The 21,562-nt window shown below is 45.3% G+C and overlaps 1 protein-coding gene across 1 annotated transcript in view; it reads left to right on the plus strand.

Annotated features, from left to right (window-relative positions):
- The window catches only part of prr5l (proline rich 5 like), a 249,782-nt gene that overhangs the window by 208,671 nt on the left and 19,549 nt on the right, over positions 1-21,562 (plus strand). The window contains exon 8 of the mRNA XM_041197735.1: positions 3,472-3,610. Within this exon, the coding sequence (XP_041053669.1) occupies positions 3,472-3,610 (139 nt within the window). The remainder of the gene's footprint in view (positions 1-3,471; positions 3,611-21,562) is intronic.

Here is a 21,562-nt window from a genome sequence, read left to right on the forward strand (position 1 = left end):
AAACCCACACCCTCTACACCACTGTACACAATCCCAGGCCCTCTACAACAACTCTACATACACCCAGGCCCTCTACACCACTGTACAAAACCCCAGGCCCTCTACACCACTGTACACAAACCCAGGCCCTCCACACCACTGTACAAAAACCCAGGCCCTCTACACCACTGTACCACAAATGCTCATACTATACACCACTGTACACAAACACAGGCCCTCTACATCACTCTACATAAACCCAGGCCCTCTACACCACTCTCCACCAACCCAGGGCCACCACACCACTGTACGCAAACCCAGGCACTCTACACCACTATACACAAACTCACACCCTCTAGACCACTGTACACAAACCCACACCCTCTACACCACTGTACACAAACCCATGCCCTCTACACCACTGTACACAAACCCAGGGCCACCACACCACTGTACGCAAACCCAGGCACTCTACACCACTATGCACAAACTCACACCCTCTAGACCACTGTACACAAACCCACACCCTCTACACCACTGTACACAAACCCCGGCCCTCTACACCACTGTACACAAACCGAGGACCACCACACCACTGTGCACAAACGCAGGCCCTCTACACCACTATACACACACTCACACCCTCTACGCCACTGTACACAAACCCACGACCTCTACACCACTCTACACAAACCCCAGGCCACCATGACACTGGACACAAACCCATGCCCTCTGCACCAATGTACACATAACCACACCATCTACACCACTGTACACAAACCCAGGCCCTCTACACCATTGTACACAAACACAGGCCCTCTACACCACTGTACACAAACCCACACCCTCCACACCACTGTACACAAACCCAGGTCCTCTACACTACTGTACACAAACCCAGGCCCTCTACACCACTGAACACAAACCTAGGCCCTCTACACCACTGTACACAAACCCAGCCGCTCTACACCACTGCACACAAACCCACACCCCCTACACCACTGCATGCAAACCCACGCTCTCTACTCCACTGTACACAAACCCACACCCTCTACACCACTGTACACAAAGCCACACCCTCTACACTCCTGTACACACACCAGGCCATCTACACCATTGTACACAATCACAGGCCCTCTACATCACTGTACACAAACCCACAGCCTCCACACCACTGTACACAAACCCAGGCCCTCTACACCACTATGCACCAACTCACATCCTCTATACCGCTGTACACAAACTCTGTCACTCTTCAACACTGTGCACCAAACCAGGCCCTCTACACCACTGAACACAAACCCACACCATCTACACCACTGTGCACAAACCCAGGCCCCTTACACCACTGTACACAAACCCAGGCCCTCTACACCACTGTAGACAAACACACACTCTCTGCACCCCTGTACACAAGTCTACACCCTCTACACCAATGTACACAAACCCAGAGCCTATACACCGCTGTACACAAACTGGCATACTATATTCCACTGTATACAAACCCAGTCCTTCTACATCACTGTGCACGAACTCTGGACCTCCACACCAATGTACACAAACCCAGGCCCACCACCAATGTGCACAACCCAGGCCCTCCACAGCGCTGTACACAAACACACACCCTCTACACCACTGTACACAAACCTGGGTCCTCTACACCACTGTACACAAACCCAGGCCCTCTACACCACTGTACACAAACCCAGGCCCTCTTCACCACTGTACACGAACACACTCTCTTTGAACATCAACTCCTAACAAGTTTCACACCTTTTAAAAAATATTCTGCTTTTTATTCTTCCAACCAAAGTGTGGTGCCCACTCACCTGACCTGCCTATATCACTTTGCAGTGTCTTCCTCATAGCTTACCTTCCCACCGAGCTCGCTCTTATCGACAAATTTTGATACCTTACTCTCTGTCTCTTTATCTAAGTATTTAATATAGATTGTAAATAGCTGAGGCTCCAGCATTGAGCCTTGCAGCACTCTCATATTCACTGGCTGTCAGCTTGAAAAAGCCTATTTATGCCCACTCTCTGTTTTCTATATATTAACCAATCCTCTCTCCATGGTAATAAATGACCCCAACTCCATGAGCCCTTATTTTGCCAATTAACCTTTTGTGTGGCACCTTATTGACTGCCTTTTGGAATCCAGGTATACTACATCTACTGGTTCCCCTTTATCTACTCTACTAGTTACGTGCTCAACAAACTCTATTAAATTTGTCAAACAGGATTTCCCTTTTGTAAAACCATGTTGACCTGTTCTAATCAAACTATGCTGTCCTGGTCCATTGTTCTGTTTCCTTAATGAGAGCCTCTCTAATGTCCTACAAATGGGCCAGACAGGGACAGTTATTGGAGATGATCTGGGGATCAGGGGGAAATTATTTGAGGGGCGTCCCAAAGTGGGACAGTTAGTGAAGAGTGTTCCAGGAATAGCCAGTTATTGGTGAGGATTCTGGGAGGGTATTTATTGGATAGAGTCCCTGGGAGGGGTATTTATTGGAGTGGATCCCAGGAGGGTTATTTATTGGAGCGGGTCCCAGAAAGGTATTTATTGGAGAGGACCCCAAGAAGGGTATTTATTGGAGAGGACCCCAAGAAGGGTATTTATTGGAGTGGATCCCAAGAGGGATATTTATTGGAGAGGATTCCAGGTGTATTTTGATAAAAGGAATGACTCAATAACTATTTAAAAGTTCATGATATGTGGAACATTCTACTATGCCAACCCGACATGGTGATTCTGTCTATGCCGAGCTGAACCTTCCACAATTCAGAGGTTGAACATGGGATCTTCGTGTTCTCTATGGCTCAGTGCCACATCAGGCAGTGCTTCTCAAAAATTGGGTCCTATATCTCTCAACATTATTCACATATTGAAGTCGTTCACACTACGGTTGCTTTACATGTTTCCTGGGGGTTTGATAGGGTCTTCATGTTTAAAGGGCTAAGTTTTGAAGCATTTCATATGCAAGTCCCTTTTTTCAAATTATAAGCAGTTGCTACCACTACCAATCTCAATCTATGGAGCATGTCTGTATTTTCTGGGAGTTTGTATCACTTTAATTCCAAGTTTTTAAAGGGGCACTCACCAGGCAGCACTATAAAGGAGAAATGTAGCTTGGCAGGATGTGTTGGATTGTGGGTTCACACCAGCTGTACCCACTACAGGGGGTCCTTGTCTCACTCTTGCTGCTGTGGAGAATTACCAAGGCTGGGGCTTTGTCACACAGGAGGGAAGGAAGAGCCACCATGAACCATTCAAGCAACTTCTGCTGTTCATCTCCACAGCAACAGTAGAGGCCTGCCAACCAGGCCTGCCCCCTCGGGCAGGGGTACTCCATGGCACGGAGAAACCAAATACAGGTGCTAGTGAGGAACGATAAATAAGGATTGTTATCCTAAAAACTTACAGTGTGCTTCACAGTAAATGTTCAAACCTTCTTCAAACGGTTCATTTGTTCATGCTTCTTTTGACAGGGAGCTCATGAACCTAAAGGCCCAAGTGAGGAGTATGTCCAGCTGGAGCGACTGGTGCAGTTAGTTGTCTCCCCCTATCTGGGCACCCATGAACTCCTCTCCAGGGACAAGAATGTTGCAGATACTGTCCACATATTTGGTAGGTCAATGCCATTTGTTGTTTGTAGGTGAGGGGATGGTGGGGGGGGCAATGAGAGAGGCAAAATGCAGCCACGTTCTCCTTCTGTCAGTCCTGACAGTTCTGAATGATAACCTCTCTATGGCCAGTTCCTTCATGTAAATTATAGTTTCAAACAAATTATTTTGTATACGTGTGGGTGGAAAGCTTTGATGAAGATTTTTTTTTAAATGTGCAACCTGTGCATCAGCTGATCTGTTGTCCTACTTAACACTTATTTCATATATTGTTGTTGAAATCGACTTTGTACAAAATTGGGATAGTGAGTTGATAGCCTGTTGCACGTCTAAGTTTGCATTTGCTGGGAGAGTGATAAAATGGGCTGTCAACTCGCCATCATCCATTTTATACGAGGGCACAAAACCCAAATATCCTCCACTGCCGTAGATGTCAGCATATAAGTCGACCTATGAAGTCTCCAAAAATCATTCCAAAAATGGGGGCCAACTTATATGCCAAGTATAAGTGTGAACCACAGGTGTGACTGGCTGCTATTATGAAATGTAAAAAAAAAACACCGGTAATTCATATTAAATTAATGTGGGATGGGTTTATTGAACAAATTAATTGTACAAAGATACTTTTAACCATAGTGAAAGCATTTTGAAACCCGTTAAAGTCAAAGAGTTGATCAAATTTATTCTGAGTCACCGTGGCTATGGCATCATCAGAAGGATCCCACTCAGGATCAGATGTGGTGCTTTCAGTTTCAGAATCATCCCTCCACAATAAACCATCTGTGAAGTTCTTGAGACAGAAATAGTTACACATTCAACCAGAGATATTTAGAACTAAAACTGCCTGAACCATTAAAAATGGATCCTTCTTTATTTTGTCGCTCCCTAGCAGAATCCCTCTGCTGGTACATGTGTGTATGGTAGCCTCAAGTGGACAAAATGTACAATGTTACTTTCAAAACACCACATCCCTCCCCTTCTTAGTATAGTGTGTTTCAATGGTTTTCTTCCAAAAGTGTAAACAATGAACTTAAGCATAGCTTGAATGTTCAACTGAATGCACTCAGTCATATACAATGAGTTGAAAGATTTTTCATCAACTGAAAATAGTTAGCTTCATGACATAGTCATTTAAATAAGTTGGATATTTCTCTCACAAATAGGATATTGTCTAACATCAGGTGTCATCTCAATTAACTCATGGTCTTCACCTGAAATATCGATGTCAGAATCAGATTCAATGTCTGCGAGTGGTGTTTTCAGTGCTTTGAAGAATGTGATGATTTGTGAACTGCGCTTAGCAGTTGGTCACAACAAATGGCCAGATATCATAGGGGGTTATTTGCTTTCGAACATGACAGTCACGTTTCAAAAACAGTTTATCTCCTGGCTTTAGCGGCGTAGCTCTAAATTTCATGTTTCACTCTACATTTACTTTAATTCGATCCTTCTATTCTCATCATATTCATGTACATGTTGATCATTAGCACTATGCGGCAGCTCAAGAAGACCTGTGCACGTGGGTGGTGCAAAGATGAGCGTAGTAGAGGCTTTCCAGTAGTCAAGTGAGGAGTCACTCCGTAATTGCAAAGAACAGCACCTGCTTCCATGACTAGTTCTCAGCTGTTGCTGTACGTGTCACTTTTTTCAAGGTGCACATAAATCTCTCGACTCCTCCACCAGCTCTTGGCCAATGAGTTGTGATCTTTCATTGAGTGAAACCTAGATAGTTCGTATGTTAGCTGAACTTATCGCTGTTGAATGGAGGTCCATTGTCACTTCTCGCCATTTGAAGGATTCTAAACAAGGTGAAGATCTGATCAAGCTTTGGGATGACTACTTCTGTTGAAGTAGACATAACTATTCCCATGACTGGGAACCTGCTGTAGTCATCAGTAACAACAAGCAGGTGTTCACCAGTGGGCCAAGTCTTTGAAATCAAAGCTAACTTCAATCCATGGTCCTGGAGGTAGTTCAGACATCTTGAGTAGATCATGAAGGTTTGACATTGTGATTGCTTGACATGGCAAATACTGATTTATTTTGTGTTCTACCATGTGATTAATTCCTGGGAACCATACCTATTCCCTAAGGAGTTGTTTGGTTTTGATAATTCCCTGGTAACCTTCATGTGCTGTATAGGCAACACATTTCCTGAATGATTGTGGAATGATAATACAGTTATTGCTTAATACAAGATCAGATGCAGAGGTAACGATGAGCTCTGGCAACTGTATCAACAGAAGCAATTTGAATAGATGGCCAGACATCCATGTGGCCAGATAGCCTCATTATGAATGCTTGGCTGAGCTCCAAAACTGACAAATGGGCCCAGCTGAGCAGAAGTTTGTTTACTCAATTGCATAGAGGAGTGCTAGCTTTGTGTGATTGACACCAATAACTTGATCCTTCTTTGAAGTGGCTTTTCAATGCCTGTGTGGTTATTTGGACAAGATTAAAGTTTTCTTCAAAGGGAATGTTGAATTTCTGATTTTTGTTTTAATTCATGAGCATTTCAAAGACTAGCCAGTGTTATTTTGTGGCTCATTGGTTGTGTACCTGGAAGAGTGCCTCAAAGGCTCAGCAAATATCAGAGCATTAAATCTACATGAAAATCAAACCACTGGATTGAAAGCATACTTAAATCATCAAGCACCATTATATTATGACAGTTGAAGTTAGCAAGAGCTTTTAAAATTACATATCATAAGGTTCCCAGCTCCACAGCAGATTTCCGCAAGGTTCATGAACTGACTTACTTGGCATAGATCCAACAACCTTCAGAACACACCCAATCACAGGAAAGCACCAAAGCCAGGGAATCCTGATTTTTGAGCAGGCAATTAAATAGAAAACCCAACATCATTTTAAGTGGTGCTGGGTCACGACCCTGCTACAATACTGAATCTGACAAAAGTAGCGGGTGGCAAGAATCGAAGGGGAAATTTTTAAATGCAACCCTTTACGCCTCCCACTTCATCCTCCCGAAGTGAGTTTGGCCAGCATTGGGAAACGAAAATTCAACCCAAGCTGTTTCCATGTCTAACTATTTAGATTGCATTCTGCTGATGCCAAGCCATATTCATTTCCATATTCATTCTTGGAATGTGGGTGTCGTTGGCCAGGTCGATATTTATTACCCTTCCCTCTTTGCCCTTGAGAGGGTGGTGTTGGGCACTCTTCTTGAGCCGCTGCAGACCATGTGATAATGGTGCTCCAAAATGCTGTTAGATAAGGAATTCCAGAATTTTGACCCAGCACTGATGAAGGAACAGTAAGTTATTTTCAGCAGCTCCAGGATTTTGGGCCTGATGAACCGACCCACACAGAAGTGTGTGCAGTTCCCTATTAGTAAGTGAGACACACACATGCAAAGCGTGTGTCCTTGTTAGTTCTTCTGCAGCAGATGCATGCTCCTCAGGAACGACGCACGTTGTGTTTTGAATTCATACTATTTACAGAACACGATTTTTGTATTAACTGGAAAATTATGGACTGCCCTTTAATACTTAAAGAGCTCAGGAATACAACCTCTTTATGTTCCGGGGCCTTACTTGGAGCTTCTCGAATCAGGAAAGCTCGAGCTCCGTGCCCAATAAATTGATCCGACAGAAGACCTTACAGATGAAGTCTCAATCATTGTCTTAGGTCTGTCAGAATTTGCATTTCGCTGCTGGATAATTAGTGATTCACAATGCAGGAGTTATCAGAGGGAGGGACAGTTCAAAGTGGAACCAGTCAACCTGGAGCCAGGCTAGAGGGAAGCGGGAAGTCCCTATTCGTTAGGTCAGGCTCTGTAAGGAGACGAGAGACAGGTCTTGGTGTTCACAACCTCTTTTTCCTCTTCATCATGGTTGACTAACCTGTTGTTTCCAGCTTCCTCCAGTTTTTACTTCAGATTTCCAACATTTGTGGCTTATCCTTCCTATTTCAGCCCCCATTTTAAACTCTTGCACCCAAAAAGAAGGGGGCTTGTGGCAGTGGGGAGAAGGGGTGGCTTAAAATTGACGTTAAAATGGTACCCAATCCGTCCACATCCAGTTTGCGCTGCTCACCTTTCTTTTAAACTGGCACAATTCAGGCAGGCACGGCCTTTATTGAAGAGCCATTTTAGGATGTGTTCAGTGTGATTGGCCCCTGGTGCCAGCAACAAGAAGCAGCATTCCCAGAAAAAGACCGAAAAGGTAAGTAATTATATTTTTTCCTAAAGGCTTCCTTGTGGGCCAGGAGGAGCAGACATAATCCACCAGGCATTCCAAGGAAACCCCAGGCTTCCATCCTTCGCTACCCACTGCACTGACTAACCTTTGCTAGGTTCCAGTACCACTCCTGCCCGCCGGTGACCCCAGGTCCAAGCAGGAGCTAAAAAGGCCAAGAGTCATACCGGCCCCACGGCTTCAGTTAACATTGAGGGCATCATTCAGGAAGCCAGTTAGTAGCAGGAGAAGCTTGAGAGCAAGACATGTGCTCACCTACTCCCAGAATTGCTTTGGAGGGGAACCCAAAAGGCAAAAATGACCCCCAAAGCCAGTATCCAAAGTGTGCTGCTCCTGTTGAGGCCCAGTGGGCACTGGTATTTGCTTTTCTAGAACAAGAAGGAGGATGTTCAAGTGCATTCCTGGAGACCAAGGTCTAAAGGCCTAAATATCAACCTGGTAGGGTGAAGGGCTGACACATATCAAAGAAACCTGCCTTCAGGTAATTCAGGCTGCTACTGCATGAGTCTTGGCCAATGATAAGGGAAGTCTGCTTGGAGGCCTGTTATTGTCCCATTCATTTAGCTTGCACTCACTGCCTCCCTCGTCCCCTCCCTGCTCATCCACCAAGGAAGCTCTGGTAACCTTGCAACAGCATAAAAGGAACAAATACCCAGTAAAGTATACCTTTGTCCTATTCTCCTGAACTTGATGCCCAGTAAGTGAGTGTTCCAAAAGGGCAAGTTCAGGAAAACTCTCCCCAATAAATTTAAGGAAGGGAATAGTGATTTAAGTAGTCAGGTGTAGTGATTTATCAAGTATTTTGAAGTGATGTTGTTATCAGCTAAGTAAATGCTAATGCATCATGTCATATAATTATCTTATCTCTGAGTATTCACGTGATTTGTATGTAATCTTTGTGAGAAAAGAAACAATGATTTTTAACTATTAATGTGCTTCTCATGCAAGTTAACCTGTTTTACAATCTGGTCTGGATCCTCTTGGTATTTCCAAGTACTTGGTCCTTTGTCCAGCTCACAGCTCCTCCTCTCTGCTGAAACTATCCAATGTGATCACCTTGTGCAAAAACAGAATTATCTGGAAAAACTCAGCAGGTCTGGCTGCATCGGCGGAAAAGAAAAGAGTTGACGTTTTGAGTCCTCATGACCCTTCAACAGAACTGAGTGAATATTAGGAGAGGGGTAAAATATAAGCTGGTTTAAGGTGGAGGGAGAGAAGTGGGGGCGGTGGTGGTGTGGTTGTAGGGACAAGCAAGCAGTGATAGGAGCAGATAATCAAAAGATGTCACAGAAAAAGGAACAAAGAGGTGTTGAAGGTGGTGATATTATCTAAACGAATGTGCTAATTAAGAATGGATGGCAGGGCATTCAAGGTACAGCTCTAGTCGGGGTGGGGTGGAAAGTTTAGCAGGGCGTAAAAGATTTAAAAATAATGGAAATAGGTGGGAAAAGAAAAATCTATATAAATTATTGGAAAAACAAAAGGAAGGGGGAAGAAACAGAAAGCGGGTGGGGATGGAGGAGGGAGTTCAAGATCTAAAGTTGTTGAATTCAATATTCAGTCCGGAAGGCTGTAAAGTGCCTAGTCAGAAGATGAGGTGCTGTTCCTCCAGTTTGCGTTGGGCTTCACTGGAACAATGCAGCAAGCCAAGGACAGACATGTGGGCAAGGGAGCAGGGTGGAGTGTTAAAATGGCAAGCAACAGGGAGGTTTGGGTCTTTCTTGCGGACAGACCACTGGTGTTCTGCAAAGCGGTCGCCCAGTTTACGTTTGGTCTCTCCAATGTAGAGGAGACCACATTGGGAGCAACAAATGCAGTAGACTAAGTTGGGTGAAATGCAAGTGAAATGCTGCTTCACTTGAAAGGAGTGTTTGGGGCCCTTGGACGGTGAGGAGAGAGGAAGTGAAGGGGCAGGTGTTGCATATTTTGCGTGGGCATGGGGAAGTGCCATAGGTGGGAGTTGAGGAGTAGGGGGTGATGGAGGAGTGGACCAGAGTGTCCCGGAGGGAACAATCCCTACGGAATGCTACCGGGGGGTTGAAGGGAAGATGTGTTTGGTTGTGGCATCATGCTGGAGTTGGCAGAAATGGCGGAGGATGATCCTTTGAATGCGGAGGCTGGTGGGGTGATAAGTGAGCACAAGGGGGACCCTATCATGTTTCTGGGAGGGAGGAGAAGGCGTGAGGGCGGATGCGCGGGAGATGGGCCGGACACGGTTGAGGGGCCCTGTCAACGACCGTGGGTGGAAAACCTCGGATAAGGAAGATGGAGGACATGTCAGAGGAACTGTTTTTGAAGGTAGCATCATCGGAACAGATGCGATGGAGGCGAAGGAACTGAGAGAATGGGATGGAGTCCTTACAGGAAGCGGGGTGTGAGGAGCTGTAGTCGAGGTAGCTGGGGGAGTCGGTAGGCTTGTAATGGAAATTGTTTCCAGGACTATCACTGACCTCATTTCCTCTGGAGATCTTCCTCCCACAGCTTCCAACCTGATAGTCACCCAACCTCGGACGGCCCGCTTCTAACTCCTACCCAAAATCCACAAACAGAACTGTCCCAGTAGACCAATCGTGTCAGCTTGCTCCTGCCCCACAGAACTCATTTCTCGTTATTTTGATTCCCTTCTCTTTCCCTTTGACCAGTCCATTCCTCCCTCCATCTGTGATTCCTCTGACACCTTACGTCACATCAACAATTTCCAGTTCCCTGGCCCCAACCACTTCCTCTTCACCATGGACGTCCAATCCCTCGACACCTTCACTCCCCACCAGGATGGTCTGAGGGCCCTTAGCTTCTTCCTCGAACAGAGGCCCGAACAATCCCCATCCACCACTACTCTCCTCCATCTGGCTGAACTTGTTCTCACACTGAACAATTTCTCCTTTAACTCCTCTCACTTCCTCCAAATAAAAAGTGTGGCTATGGGTACCCGCATGAGCCCCAGCTATGCCTGTCTCTTTATGGGGTATGTGGAACATTCCTTGTTCCAGTCCTACTCCGGCCCCCTCCTTCAACTCTTTCTCCGGTACATTGATGATTACTTTGGTGCTGCTTCATGCTCTCATCGGGACTTGGAAAAATGTATTAATTTTGCTTCCAATCTCCACCCCTCCATCATTTTCACGTGGTCCATCTCTGACACTTCCCTTCCCTTCCTTGACCTCTCTGTCTCAATTTCTGGTAATAGACTGTCCACCAATATCCGTTACAAGCCTATCGACTCCTACAGTTACCTCGACTACAGCTCCTCACACCCCGCTTCCTGTAAGGACTCCATCCCATTCTCTCAGTTCCTTCGCCTCCGTCGCATCTGTTCTGATGATGCTACCTTCAAAAACAGTTCCTCTGACATGTCCTCCTTCTTCCTTAACCGAGGTTTTCCACCCACGGTCGTTGACAGGGCCCACGACCGTGTCTGGCCCATCTCCCGCGCATCTGCCCTCACGCCTTCTCCTCCCTCCCAGAAACATGATAGGGTCCCCCTTGTGCTCACTTATCACCCCACCAGCCTCCGCATTCAAAGGATCATCCTCCGCCATTTTTGCCAACTCCAGCATGATGCCTCCACCAAACACATCTTCCCTTCACCCCCCCGGCAGCATTCCGTAGGGATTGTTCCCTCCGGACACCCTAGTCCACTCCTCCATCACCCCCTACTCCTCAACCGCCACCTATGGCACCTCCCCATGCCCACGCAAAAGATGCAACACCTGCCCCTTCATTTCCTCTCTCCTCATCTTCCAAGGGCCCAAACACTCCTTTCAAGTGAAGCAGCATTTCACTTGCATTTCACCCAACTTAGTCTACTGCATTCGTTGCTCCCAATGCGGTCTCCTCTACATTGGAGAGACCAAACGTAAACTGGACGACCGCTTTGCAGAACACCTGCGGTCTGTCCGCAAGAAAGACCCAAACCTCCCTGTTGCTTGCCATTTTAACACTCCACCCTGCTCCCTTGCCCACATGTCTGTCCTTGGCTTGCTGCATTGTTCCAGTGAAGCCCAACGCAAACTGGAGGAACAGCACCTCATCTTCTGACTAGGCACTTTACAGCCTTCCGGACTGAATATTGAATTCAACAACTTTAGATCTTGAACTCCCTCCTCCATTCCCACCCGCTTTCTGTTTCTTCCCCCTTCCTTTTGTTTTTTCCAATAATTTATATAGATTTTTCTTTTCCCACCTATTTCCATTATTTTTAAATCTTTTATACCCTGCTAGTCTTTCCACCCCACCCCGACTAGAGCTGTACCTTGAGTGCCCTACCATCCATTCTCAATTAGTACATTAGTTTAGATAATATTACCACCTTCAACACCTCTTTGTTCCTTTTTCTGTGACATCTTTTGATTATCTGCTCCTATCACTGCTCGCTTGTCCCTACAACCACACCAGACCCCCAACTTCTCCCCCCGCCCCCCTTAAACCAGCTTATATTTCACCCCTCTCCTAATATTCACTCAGTTCTGTTGAAGGGTCATGAGGACTCGAAACGTCAACTCTTTTCTTCTCTGCCAATGCTGCCAGACCTGCTGAGTTTTTCCAGGTAATTCTGTTTTTGTTTTGGATTTCCTGCATCCGCAGTTTTTTGTTTTTATCTCTGTGATTACCTTGTGGGCATGTTACAAGGAACAAGCACCATTGAATCAATCACACTTATCAATCTGTCACCAACATAACATACAAACACCAGTCTTTCACAGTTAATGCTCTGAGCCCAGTTTATTGGCCCCATTTTCATAATCAAACACATTGTCTGTGCATCATCCAAAACTATTCTCTCCATTGCCGATCATTCTGTCCAAATTTAATCCTCATCTAATGCCTACAGGTTCCTAGGCTCGCCTCACTGGACCATGGCAGAATGAATGTGTTATGATCTCGTTGAAATACTAGTTTCCTTTGATTCCTCAAAGGCACAGTATATTGGCTGAAGTCAAATCTGACTGACTGAGTTGTAGATCTCTCTGGAACAGCACTCAGATCTCTACGGTTATTCCTCATCTCTGTCATTGTTTGCAGTTCCAGTTGTAGGCTTGGAAGGATGTGGGGAACGCACTAGTGCAAGATTGCATGTAGGTGCCCCGAGTGGTATTATCAACCCAAGTCTTTTTCAGACCCTTAAACTCAGGAAAGTCTTTACCTTCCCTCAATCTTGCCATCCCCCTTTGATCTTCAGGCTTTTACAACCCAATCACCACCCACTTCAATCAGTTACCAAATCCATCTCTTAATCTGTCAATCAAACTAACTGCCATTCAGCCAATTAATCCATCGCCACTGCTAATAGTTGCCATGTTTTTTTATCCATTCTCCTGTTTGTTAAACAGTGCCACCTTCCTGTGGGAGTTTGTAAATCTTTAAAATTGATAGGAAGATGACCCTTGTGCCAGCCCCTCATTACATTGTAACGGTTCCCAATCAGTGAGACTTCTTTAAACTCCATGATCTTGGAATGACTAAATTGACTTGTACTATATTTTATAAGTTAGAATTGCAAACTTATATTTCCAGCTATAAAATCTCAGGGAACAAGTCCATAAAGATTAAAGCCAGACAGTGTAATGAGGGGTTGACAAAAGAGTGCTTAGTAAGCCTGTCTCTTTATGTTGTGGCTAGAATGGGGTCAATGTGCGCAGGGCCCTAGGAGCAGGGTCACTAGTAACCGAAGTTTTCTAGATTTTTGGTTGGGGGGCCAGGATTTTTCTACCATTGTTTTAGTGATCACATTCGATCTATTTTGCAGTGCTGATATCACAAGGATTCCAGATCAATGATAGCCTTGATTCTCTCACCCACACCCACTGCAAGTGCCCCTTCCCTAGTACCATGAGAACCCAACACAGGTCTGAAGAAGAGTCATACGGACTCAAAACATTAACACTGTTTCTCTATCCACGGATGCTGCCAGATCTGCTGAGTTTTTCCAGCATTTTCTGTTTTCGTTTCAATTTCCAGCATCGACAGTATTTTGCTTTTACCACAGCTTTGCCTCTCCTGTTTCGTGCCTCACAGAGTTTTTATTGCCCAATTCACCATTCATTGTCAAGCACGCCTTCATTCAATGTAGACTTTTGATTCTTGCTTTACAAATATTAGCCCTTCAACCTTCCCCTTAAGTAGCCACGTTTGCTTTAAATTACATTGGGAGCCTTCAATGACTTGCAAGCCGCATAATTTCTTCATCCCTGCACCCTCCACCATATAGTCATGCTTAGTGCTCAAGACAGCAGAGAGTATGTTTATACAGTAACACTAGACTCACAGTGCCAGTTCCAGAGGTGCAAAGTGTGGTTATAGAGTAACACTGGACTCATAGTGCCTGTTCCAGAGGTGCTGAGAGTGTGTTTATACAGTAACACCCGACTCACAGTGCCAGTTCCAGAGATGCAGAGTGTGTTTATACAGTAACACTGGACTCACTCAGTGCCAGTTCCGGACGTGCAGAGAGTGTGTTTATATGGAAACACTGACGCACAGTGCCAGTTCCAGAGGTTCAGAGAGTGTGTTTATACAGTAACACTGAACTCACAGTGCCAATTCCAGAGGTGCAAAGAGTGTGTTTATACAGTAACACTGGACTCACAAGCCAGTTCCAGAGTGCAGAAAGTCTGTTTATACAATAACACTGCCAGTGCCAGTTCCAGAGGTGCAGAGAGTGTGTTTATACAGTAACACTTGACTCACAGAGCCAGTTCCAGAAGTGCAGTGAGTGTGTTTATATAGTAACACTGGACTCGGTATCAGTTCCAGAGGTGCAGAGAGTAGGTTTATACGGTAACACTAGACACACAGTACCAGTTCCAAAGGTGTAGAGAGTATGTTTATACAATAACACTGGACTCACAGTGCCAGTTCCAGAGGTGCAAAGTGTGGTTATACAGTAACACTGGACTCAGTGCCAGTTACAGAGGTGCAGAGAATGTGTTTTTACAGTAACACTGGACTCAGTGTTTGTTTCAGAGGTGCAGAAAGTGTGTTTATACAGTAACACTGGACTCAATGCCAGTTCCAGAGGTGCAGAGAGTGTGTTTATATGGTAACACTGGACTCACAGTGCCAGTTCCAGAGGTGCAGAGAATGTGTTTTTATAGTAACACCGGATTCAGTGCCAGTTCCAGAGGTGCAGAGAGTGTGTTTATACAGTAACACTGGACTCACTCAGTGCCACTTCCAGACGTGCAGAGAGTGTGTTTATATGGAAACACTGACTCACAGTGCCAGTTCCAAAGGTGCAGAGTGTGTTTATACAGTAACACTGAACACACAGTGCCAGTTCCAGAGATGCAAAGAGTGTGTTTATACAGTAACACCCAACTCACAGTGCCAGTTCCAGAGGTGCAGAGTGCATTTATACAGTAACACTGAACTCACAGTGCCAGTTCCAGAGATGCAAAGAGTGTGTTTATACAGTAACACCCAACTCACAGTGTCAGTTCCAGAGGTGCAGAGTGTGTTTATACTGTAACACTGTACTCACAGTGCCAGTTCCAGAGATGCAAAGAGTGTGTTTATACAGTAACACCAAACTCACAGTGCCAGTTCCAGAGGTGCAGAGTGTGTTTATACAGTAACACTGAACGCACAGTGCCAGTTCCAGAGATGCAAAGAGTGTGTTTATACAGTAACACCCGACTCACAGTGCCAGTTCCAGAGGTGCAGAGTGTGTTTATGCAGTAACACTTGACTCACAGAACCAGTTCCAGTGGTGCAGAGTGTGTTTATAGAGTAACACTTGACTCACAGAGCCAGTTCCAGAAGTGCAGAAAGTGTGTTTATATAGGAACACTGGACTCGGTATCAGTTCCAGAGTTGCAGAGAGTAGGTTTATACGGTAACACTGGACTCACAGTGCCTGTTCCAGAGGTGCTGAGAGTGTGTTTATACAGTAACACTAGACTCACGGTGCCAGATCCAGAGGTGCAAAGTGTGTTTATACAGTAACACTGGACTCAGTGCCAGTTCCAGAGGTGCAGAGAGTGTTTTATACAGTAACATTGGACTCAATGCCAGTTCCAGGAGTGCCGAGAGTGTGTTTATATGGTAACACTGCACTCACAGTGCCAGTTACAGAGGTGCAGAGAGTGTGTTTTTATAGTAATACTGGACTCAGTGCCAGTTCCAGACATGCAGAGAATATGTTTATACGGAAACACTGACGCACAGTGCCAGTTCCAGAGGTTCATAGAGTGTGTTTATACAGTAACACTGGACTCGGTATCAGTTCCAGAGGTGCAGAGAATAGGTTTATATGGTAAGACTGGACTCGCAGTGCCAGTTCCAGAGGTGCAGAGAGGGTGTTTACACAGTAACACTAGACTCTCAGTGCCAGTTCCAGAGGTGCAAAGTGTGTTTATACAGTAACATTGGACTCAATACCAGTTCCAGGAGTGCAGAGAGTGTGTTTATATGGTAACACTGGACTCACAGTGCCAGTTACAGAAATGCAGAGAATGTGTTTTTACAGTAACACTGGACTCACAGAGCCAGTTCCAGAGGTGCAGAGAGTGTGTTTATACAGTAACACTAGACTCACAGTGCCTGTTCCAGAGGTGCAGAGAGTGTGTTTATACAGTAACACTGGACTCACATTGCCAATTCCAGTGGTGCAGAGTGTGTTTATACAGTAACAAATGACTCACAGAGGCACTTCCAGAGGTGCAGAGAGTGTGTTTATATAGTAACACTGTACTCGGTATCAGTTCCAGAGGTGCAGAGAGTAGGTTTATACGGTAACACTGGACTCACAGTGCCAGTTACAGAAATGCAGAGAATGTGTTTTTACAGTAACACTGGACTCACAGAGCCAGTTCCAGAGGTGCAGAGAGTGTGTTTATACAGTAACACTAGACTCACAGTGCCTGTTCCAGAGGTGCAGAGAGTGTGTTTATACAGTAACACTGGACTCACATTGCCAATTCCAGTGGTGCAGAGTGTGTTTATACAGTAACAAATGACTCACAGAGGCACTTCCAGAGGTGCAGAGAGTGTGTTTATATAGTAACACTGTACTCGGTATCAGTTCCAGAGGTGCAGAGAGTAGGTTTATACGGTAACACTGGACTCACAGTGCCAGTTCCAGAGGTGCGGAGAGTGTGTTTATACAGTAACACTAGACTCACAGTGCCAGTTCCAGAGGTGCAGAGAGTGTGTTTATACTGTAACACTGGACTCACATTGCCAGTTCCAGTGGTGCAGAGTGTGTTTATACAGTAACAATTGACTCACAGAGCCAGTTCCAGAGGTGCAGAGAGTGTTTATATAGTAACACTGTACTCGGTATCAGTTCCAGAGGTGCAGAGAGTAGGTTTATACGGTAACACTGGACTCACATTGCCAGTTCCAGTGGTGCAGTGTGTTTATACAGTAACAATTGACTCACAGAGCCAGTTCCAGAGGTGCAGAGAATGTGTTTATATAGTAACACTGTACTCAGTATCAGTTCCAGAGGTGCAGAGAGTAGGTTTATACGGTAACACTGGACTCACAGTGCCAGTTCCAGAGGTGCAGAGAGTGTGTTTATACAATCACACTGGACTCACAGAGCCAGTTCCAGAGGCGCAGAGAGTGTGTTTATACAGTAACACTAGACTCACAGTGCCAATTCCAGAGGTGCGGAGAGTGTGTTTATGCAGAAACGCTGGCCTCACATTGCCAGTTCCAGAGGTGCAAGGTGTGTTTATACAGTAACACTGGACTCAGTGCCAGTTCCAGAGGTGCAGAGAGTGTATTTATACAGTAACACTGGACTCAATGCCAGTTCCAGGGGTGCAGAGAGTGTGTTTATACAGTAACACTGGACTCACAGAGCCAGTTCCAGTGGCGCAGAGTGTGTTTATACATTAACACTGGACTCACAGTGCCAGTTCCAGAGGTGCAGCGAGTGCGTTTATACAGTAACATTGGACTCAATGCCAGTTCCAGGAGTGCAGAGAGTGTGGTTATATGGTAACACTGGACTCACAGTGCCAGTTCCAGAGGTGCAGGGAGTGTGTTTTTATAGTAACAATGGATTCATTGCCAGTTCCAGAGGTGCAGAGAGTGTGTTTATACAGTAACACTGGACTCACAGTGCCAGTTCCAGAGGTGCAGAGTGTGTTTATACAGTAACACTGGACTCACAGTGCCAGTTCCAGAGGTGCAGAGAGTGTGTTTATACAGTAACATTGGACTCAATGCCAGTTCCAGAGGTGCAGAGAGTGTGTTTATATGGTAACACTAGACTCACAGTGCCAGTTCCAGAGGTGCAGCAAATGTGTTTTTACAGTAATACTGGACTCACAGTGGCAGTTCCAGAGGTGCAGAGAGTGTGTTTATACAGTAACACTGGACTCAATGCCAATTCCAGAGGTGCAGAGAGTATGTTTATGTAGTAACACTGGACTCACAGTGCTAGTTCCAGAGGTGCAGAATGTGTTTATACAGTAACACTGGACTCACAGTGCCAGTTCCAGAGGTGCAGTGTATGTTTATACAGTAACACTGGACTCAGTGCCAGTTCCAGAGGTGCAGAGAGTGTGTTTATACAGTAACATTGGACTCAATGCCAGTTCCAGAGGTGCAGAGAGTGTGTTTATATGGTAACACTAGACTCACAGTGCCAGCTCCAGAGGTGCAGAGAGTGTGTTTATACGGTAAAACCGGACTCACTCAGTGCCAGTTCCAGACGTGCAGAGAGTGTGTTTATACGGAAACACTGACTCACAGTGCCAGTTCCAGAGGTTCAGAGAGTGTATTTATACATTAACACTGGACTCACAGTGCCAGTTCCAGAAGTGCAGTGTGTGTTTATACAGTAACACTGACCTCACAGAGCCAGTTCCAGAGGTGCAGAGAATGTGTTTATATAGTAACACTGTACTCAGTATCAGTTCCAGAGGTGCAGAGAGTAGGTTTATACGGTAACACTGGACTCACAGTGCCAGTTCCAGAGGTGCGGAGAGTGTGTTTATACAGTAACACTAGACTCACAGTGCCAGTTCCAGAGGTGCGGAGAGTGTGTTTATGCAGAAACGCTGGCCTCACATTGCCAGTTCCAAAGGTGCAAGGTGTGTTTATACAGTAACAGTGCCAGTTCCAGAGGTGCCGAGAGTGTATTTATACAGTAACACTGGACTCAATGCCAGTTCCAGGGGTGCAGAGAGTGTGTTTATACAGTAACACTGGACTCACAGAGCCAGTTCCAGTGGCGCAGAGTGTGTTTATACATTAACACTGGACTCACAGTGCCAGTTCCAGAGGTGCAGCGAGTGTGTTTATACAGTAACATTGGACTCAATGCCAGTTCCAGGAGTGCAGAGAGTGTGGTTATATGGTAACACTGGACTCACAGTGCCAGTTCCAGAGGTGCAGGGAGTGTGTTTTTATAGTAACAATGGATTCATTGCCAGTTCCAGAGGTGCAGAGAGTGTGTTTATACAGTAACACTGGACTCACAGTGCCAGTTCCAGAGGTGCAGAGTGTGTTTATACAGTAACACTGGACTCACAGTGCCAGTTCCAGAGGTGCAGAGAGTGTGTTTATACAGTAACATTGGACTCAATGCCAGTTCCAGAGGTGCAGAGAGTGTGTTTATATGGTAACACTAGACTCACAGTGCCAGTTACGGAGGTGCAGCGAATGTGTTTTTACAGTAACACTGGACTAACAGTGGCAGTTCCAGAGGTGCAGAGAGTGTGTTTATACAGTAACACTGTACTCAATGCCAATTCCAGAGGTGCAGAGCGTATGTTTATGTAGTAACACTGGACTCACAGTGCTAGTTCCAGAGGTGCAGAATGTGTTTATACAGTAACATTGGACTCACAGTGCCAGTTCCAGAGGTGCAGAGAATGTGTTTATCCGGTAACACTGGACTCAGTGCCAATTCCAGAGGTGCAGAGAGTGTGTTTATGTAGTAACACTGGACTCACAGTTCTGGTTCCAGAGGTGCAGAATGTGCTTATATGATAACACTGGACTCGCAGTGCCAGTTCCAGAGGTGCAGAGTGTGCTGATACAGTAACACTGGACTCAGTACCGGTTTCAGAGGTGCAGAGAGTGTGTTTATACTGTAACACTGGACTCAATGCCAGTTCCAGAGGTGCAGAGAGTGTATTTATATGGTAACACTGGACTCACAGTGCCAGTTCCTGAGATTCAGAAAGTGTGTTTTTACAGTAACACTGGACTCTATGCCAGACCCAGAGGTGCAGAGAGTGTGTATATACAGTAACACTGGACTCACAGTGTGAGATCCAGAGGTACAGAGAGTCTGTTTATACAGTAACACAGGTTCAGTGCCAGTTTCTCCTTGTGCTCGAGCATCAACACAGTCTCTTTCTGACGTCACTGACCTTCCAATTCTATAGTTATAATTAAATAAAATGATAACTCAATTGAATTTAAATTGGTTTTTTTGCACTGCAAGCTGATAGGACTTTCCTGTGTACTTCTTCTACGGTGATGAACACATATGTCTTTTTGTCAATTTGTATCAGATCTTCAACCCTGGCATTGCTCTTAGGAGCTTTTCATATCCCCAGTAATAGTTGGATTGCGGTAATCAAGATATTAGTTACTTTATGGAGCAATAGTTCTAACATCACGGCCAGGAATTTTTGGATGACGGGGTTTCCCTTCCTGTCATCCGAGGAGTTTGAGGTGAACACATTGCTGCCAATACTGGCTGCCCCACAATCATCCAAACGCAAAGTAATTCAGAAACAAGAGAATAAAAACAAAGGAGCTAATAAAAACACAAAACAAAACGGCAGCAAAAGTTATGTTCTAAAATTGTTGAATTCAATGTTGAGTCCAAGGCTTTGTCAGTCAAAGAGTTGGACGTGGGCAGGTTTAGTGGTTTTAAGTTACTCATAACTGAAACTACAGCAAACAGGGTCTCCCGCAAAATGGAATGAGTGGAGGATAGTTATATATATACAAATTATATGATTAAAATCAGTCCCCCATCTCTTCCAGCAGTGCGGACTCTAGGCATGGTTGACAGGGAAATTACACAATCACCTGTCCTGGACTTGTGATGTTACTATATGCAGCCATTTGTAATGTGTAAGGAATTTAGGAAGGTGCGGGAACAGTTCATATTGGCTGTCAGCTTGCTCATTCTTACAGCTCTGCTGCACTTGAAAAAGGGCACCTCCCTGACAGTGCAACACTGCCTCAGGACTGCACTGAGGTGGCAGCCTAGGTTTTTGAGCTCAAGCCCTGGAGGGAAACTTGAGCCTGAGGCCTTGTGAAAGAGAGGTGAGGGTGCAAGCAATTGGGCAATGACCAAACTGTTATCTCTACTAACTCTCCCAACCCAGGTGTCTAGCTAATAAAACCCTCACCGTTTTGCTTTGTTCTGAAAGTGTGCGAGTCATTTGAGTTGTGCCGGCAACTCAATCTCTCTTTCTCTGAAATATAGTGTGGTTGAGTTTTGTACCAAGAGTTGTCTGCAACTGAGAATGTCAAACTTTCACTGCTTCCTTAGTTCAGTTTATTGTCACAGTGAGATACGATCCTGTAGCCCTCCAAGTTTATGTCCAGCAACTGTTGTTATTTTGGTTTCAGGAAGTGGTTTTAAAAATATCGGTGAGAAATGAGGCATTATATTCTAACCTTTGTCTGCTGAGTTGTTCTTGCTTTAGTGCAACTTTAGCAGTGAGTGCCATAGGAACAGGAGTAGGCCAGTCTGCCCTTTGAATCTGCTCCTTCATTCATTTAGATCATGGCTGATCTGTACCTCAACTCCATTT

Source organism: Carcharodon carcharias, chromosome 10 (assembly GCF_017639515.1).
Source record: "Carcharodon carcharias isolate sCarCar2 chromosome 10, sCarCar2.pri, whole genome shotgun sequence".
Taxonomy (NCBI): domain Eukaryota; kingdom Metazoa; phylum Chordata; class Chondrichthyes; order Lamniformes; family Lamnidae; genus Carcharodon; species Carcharodon carcharias.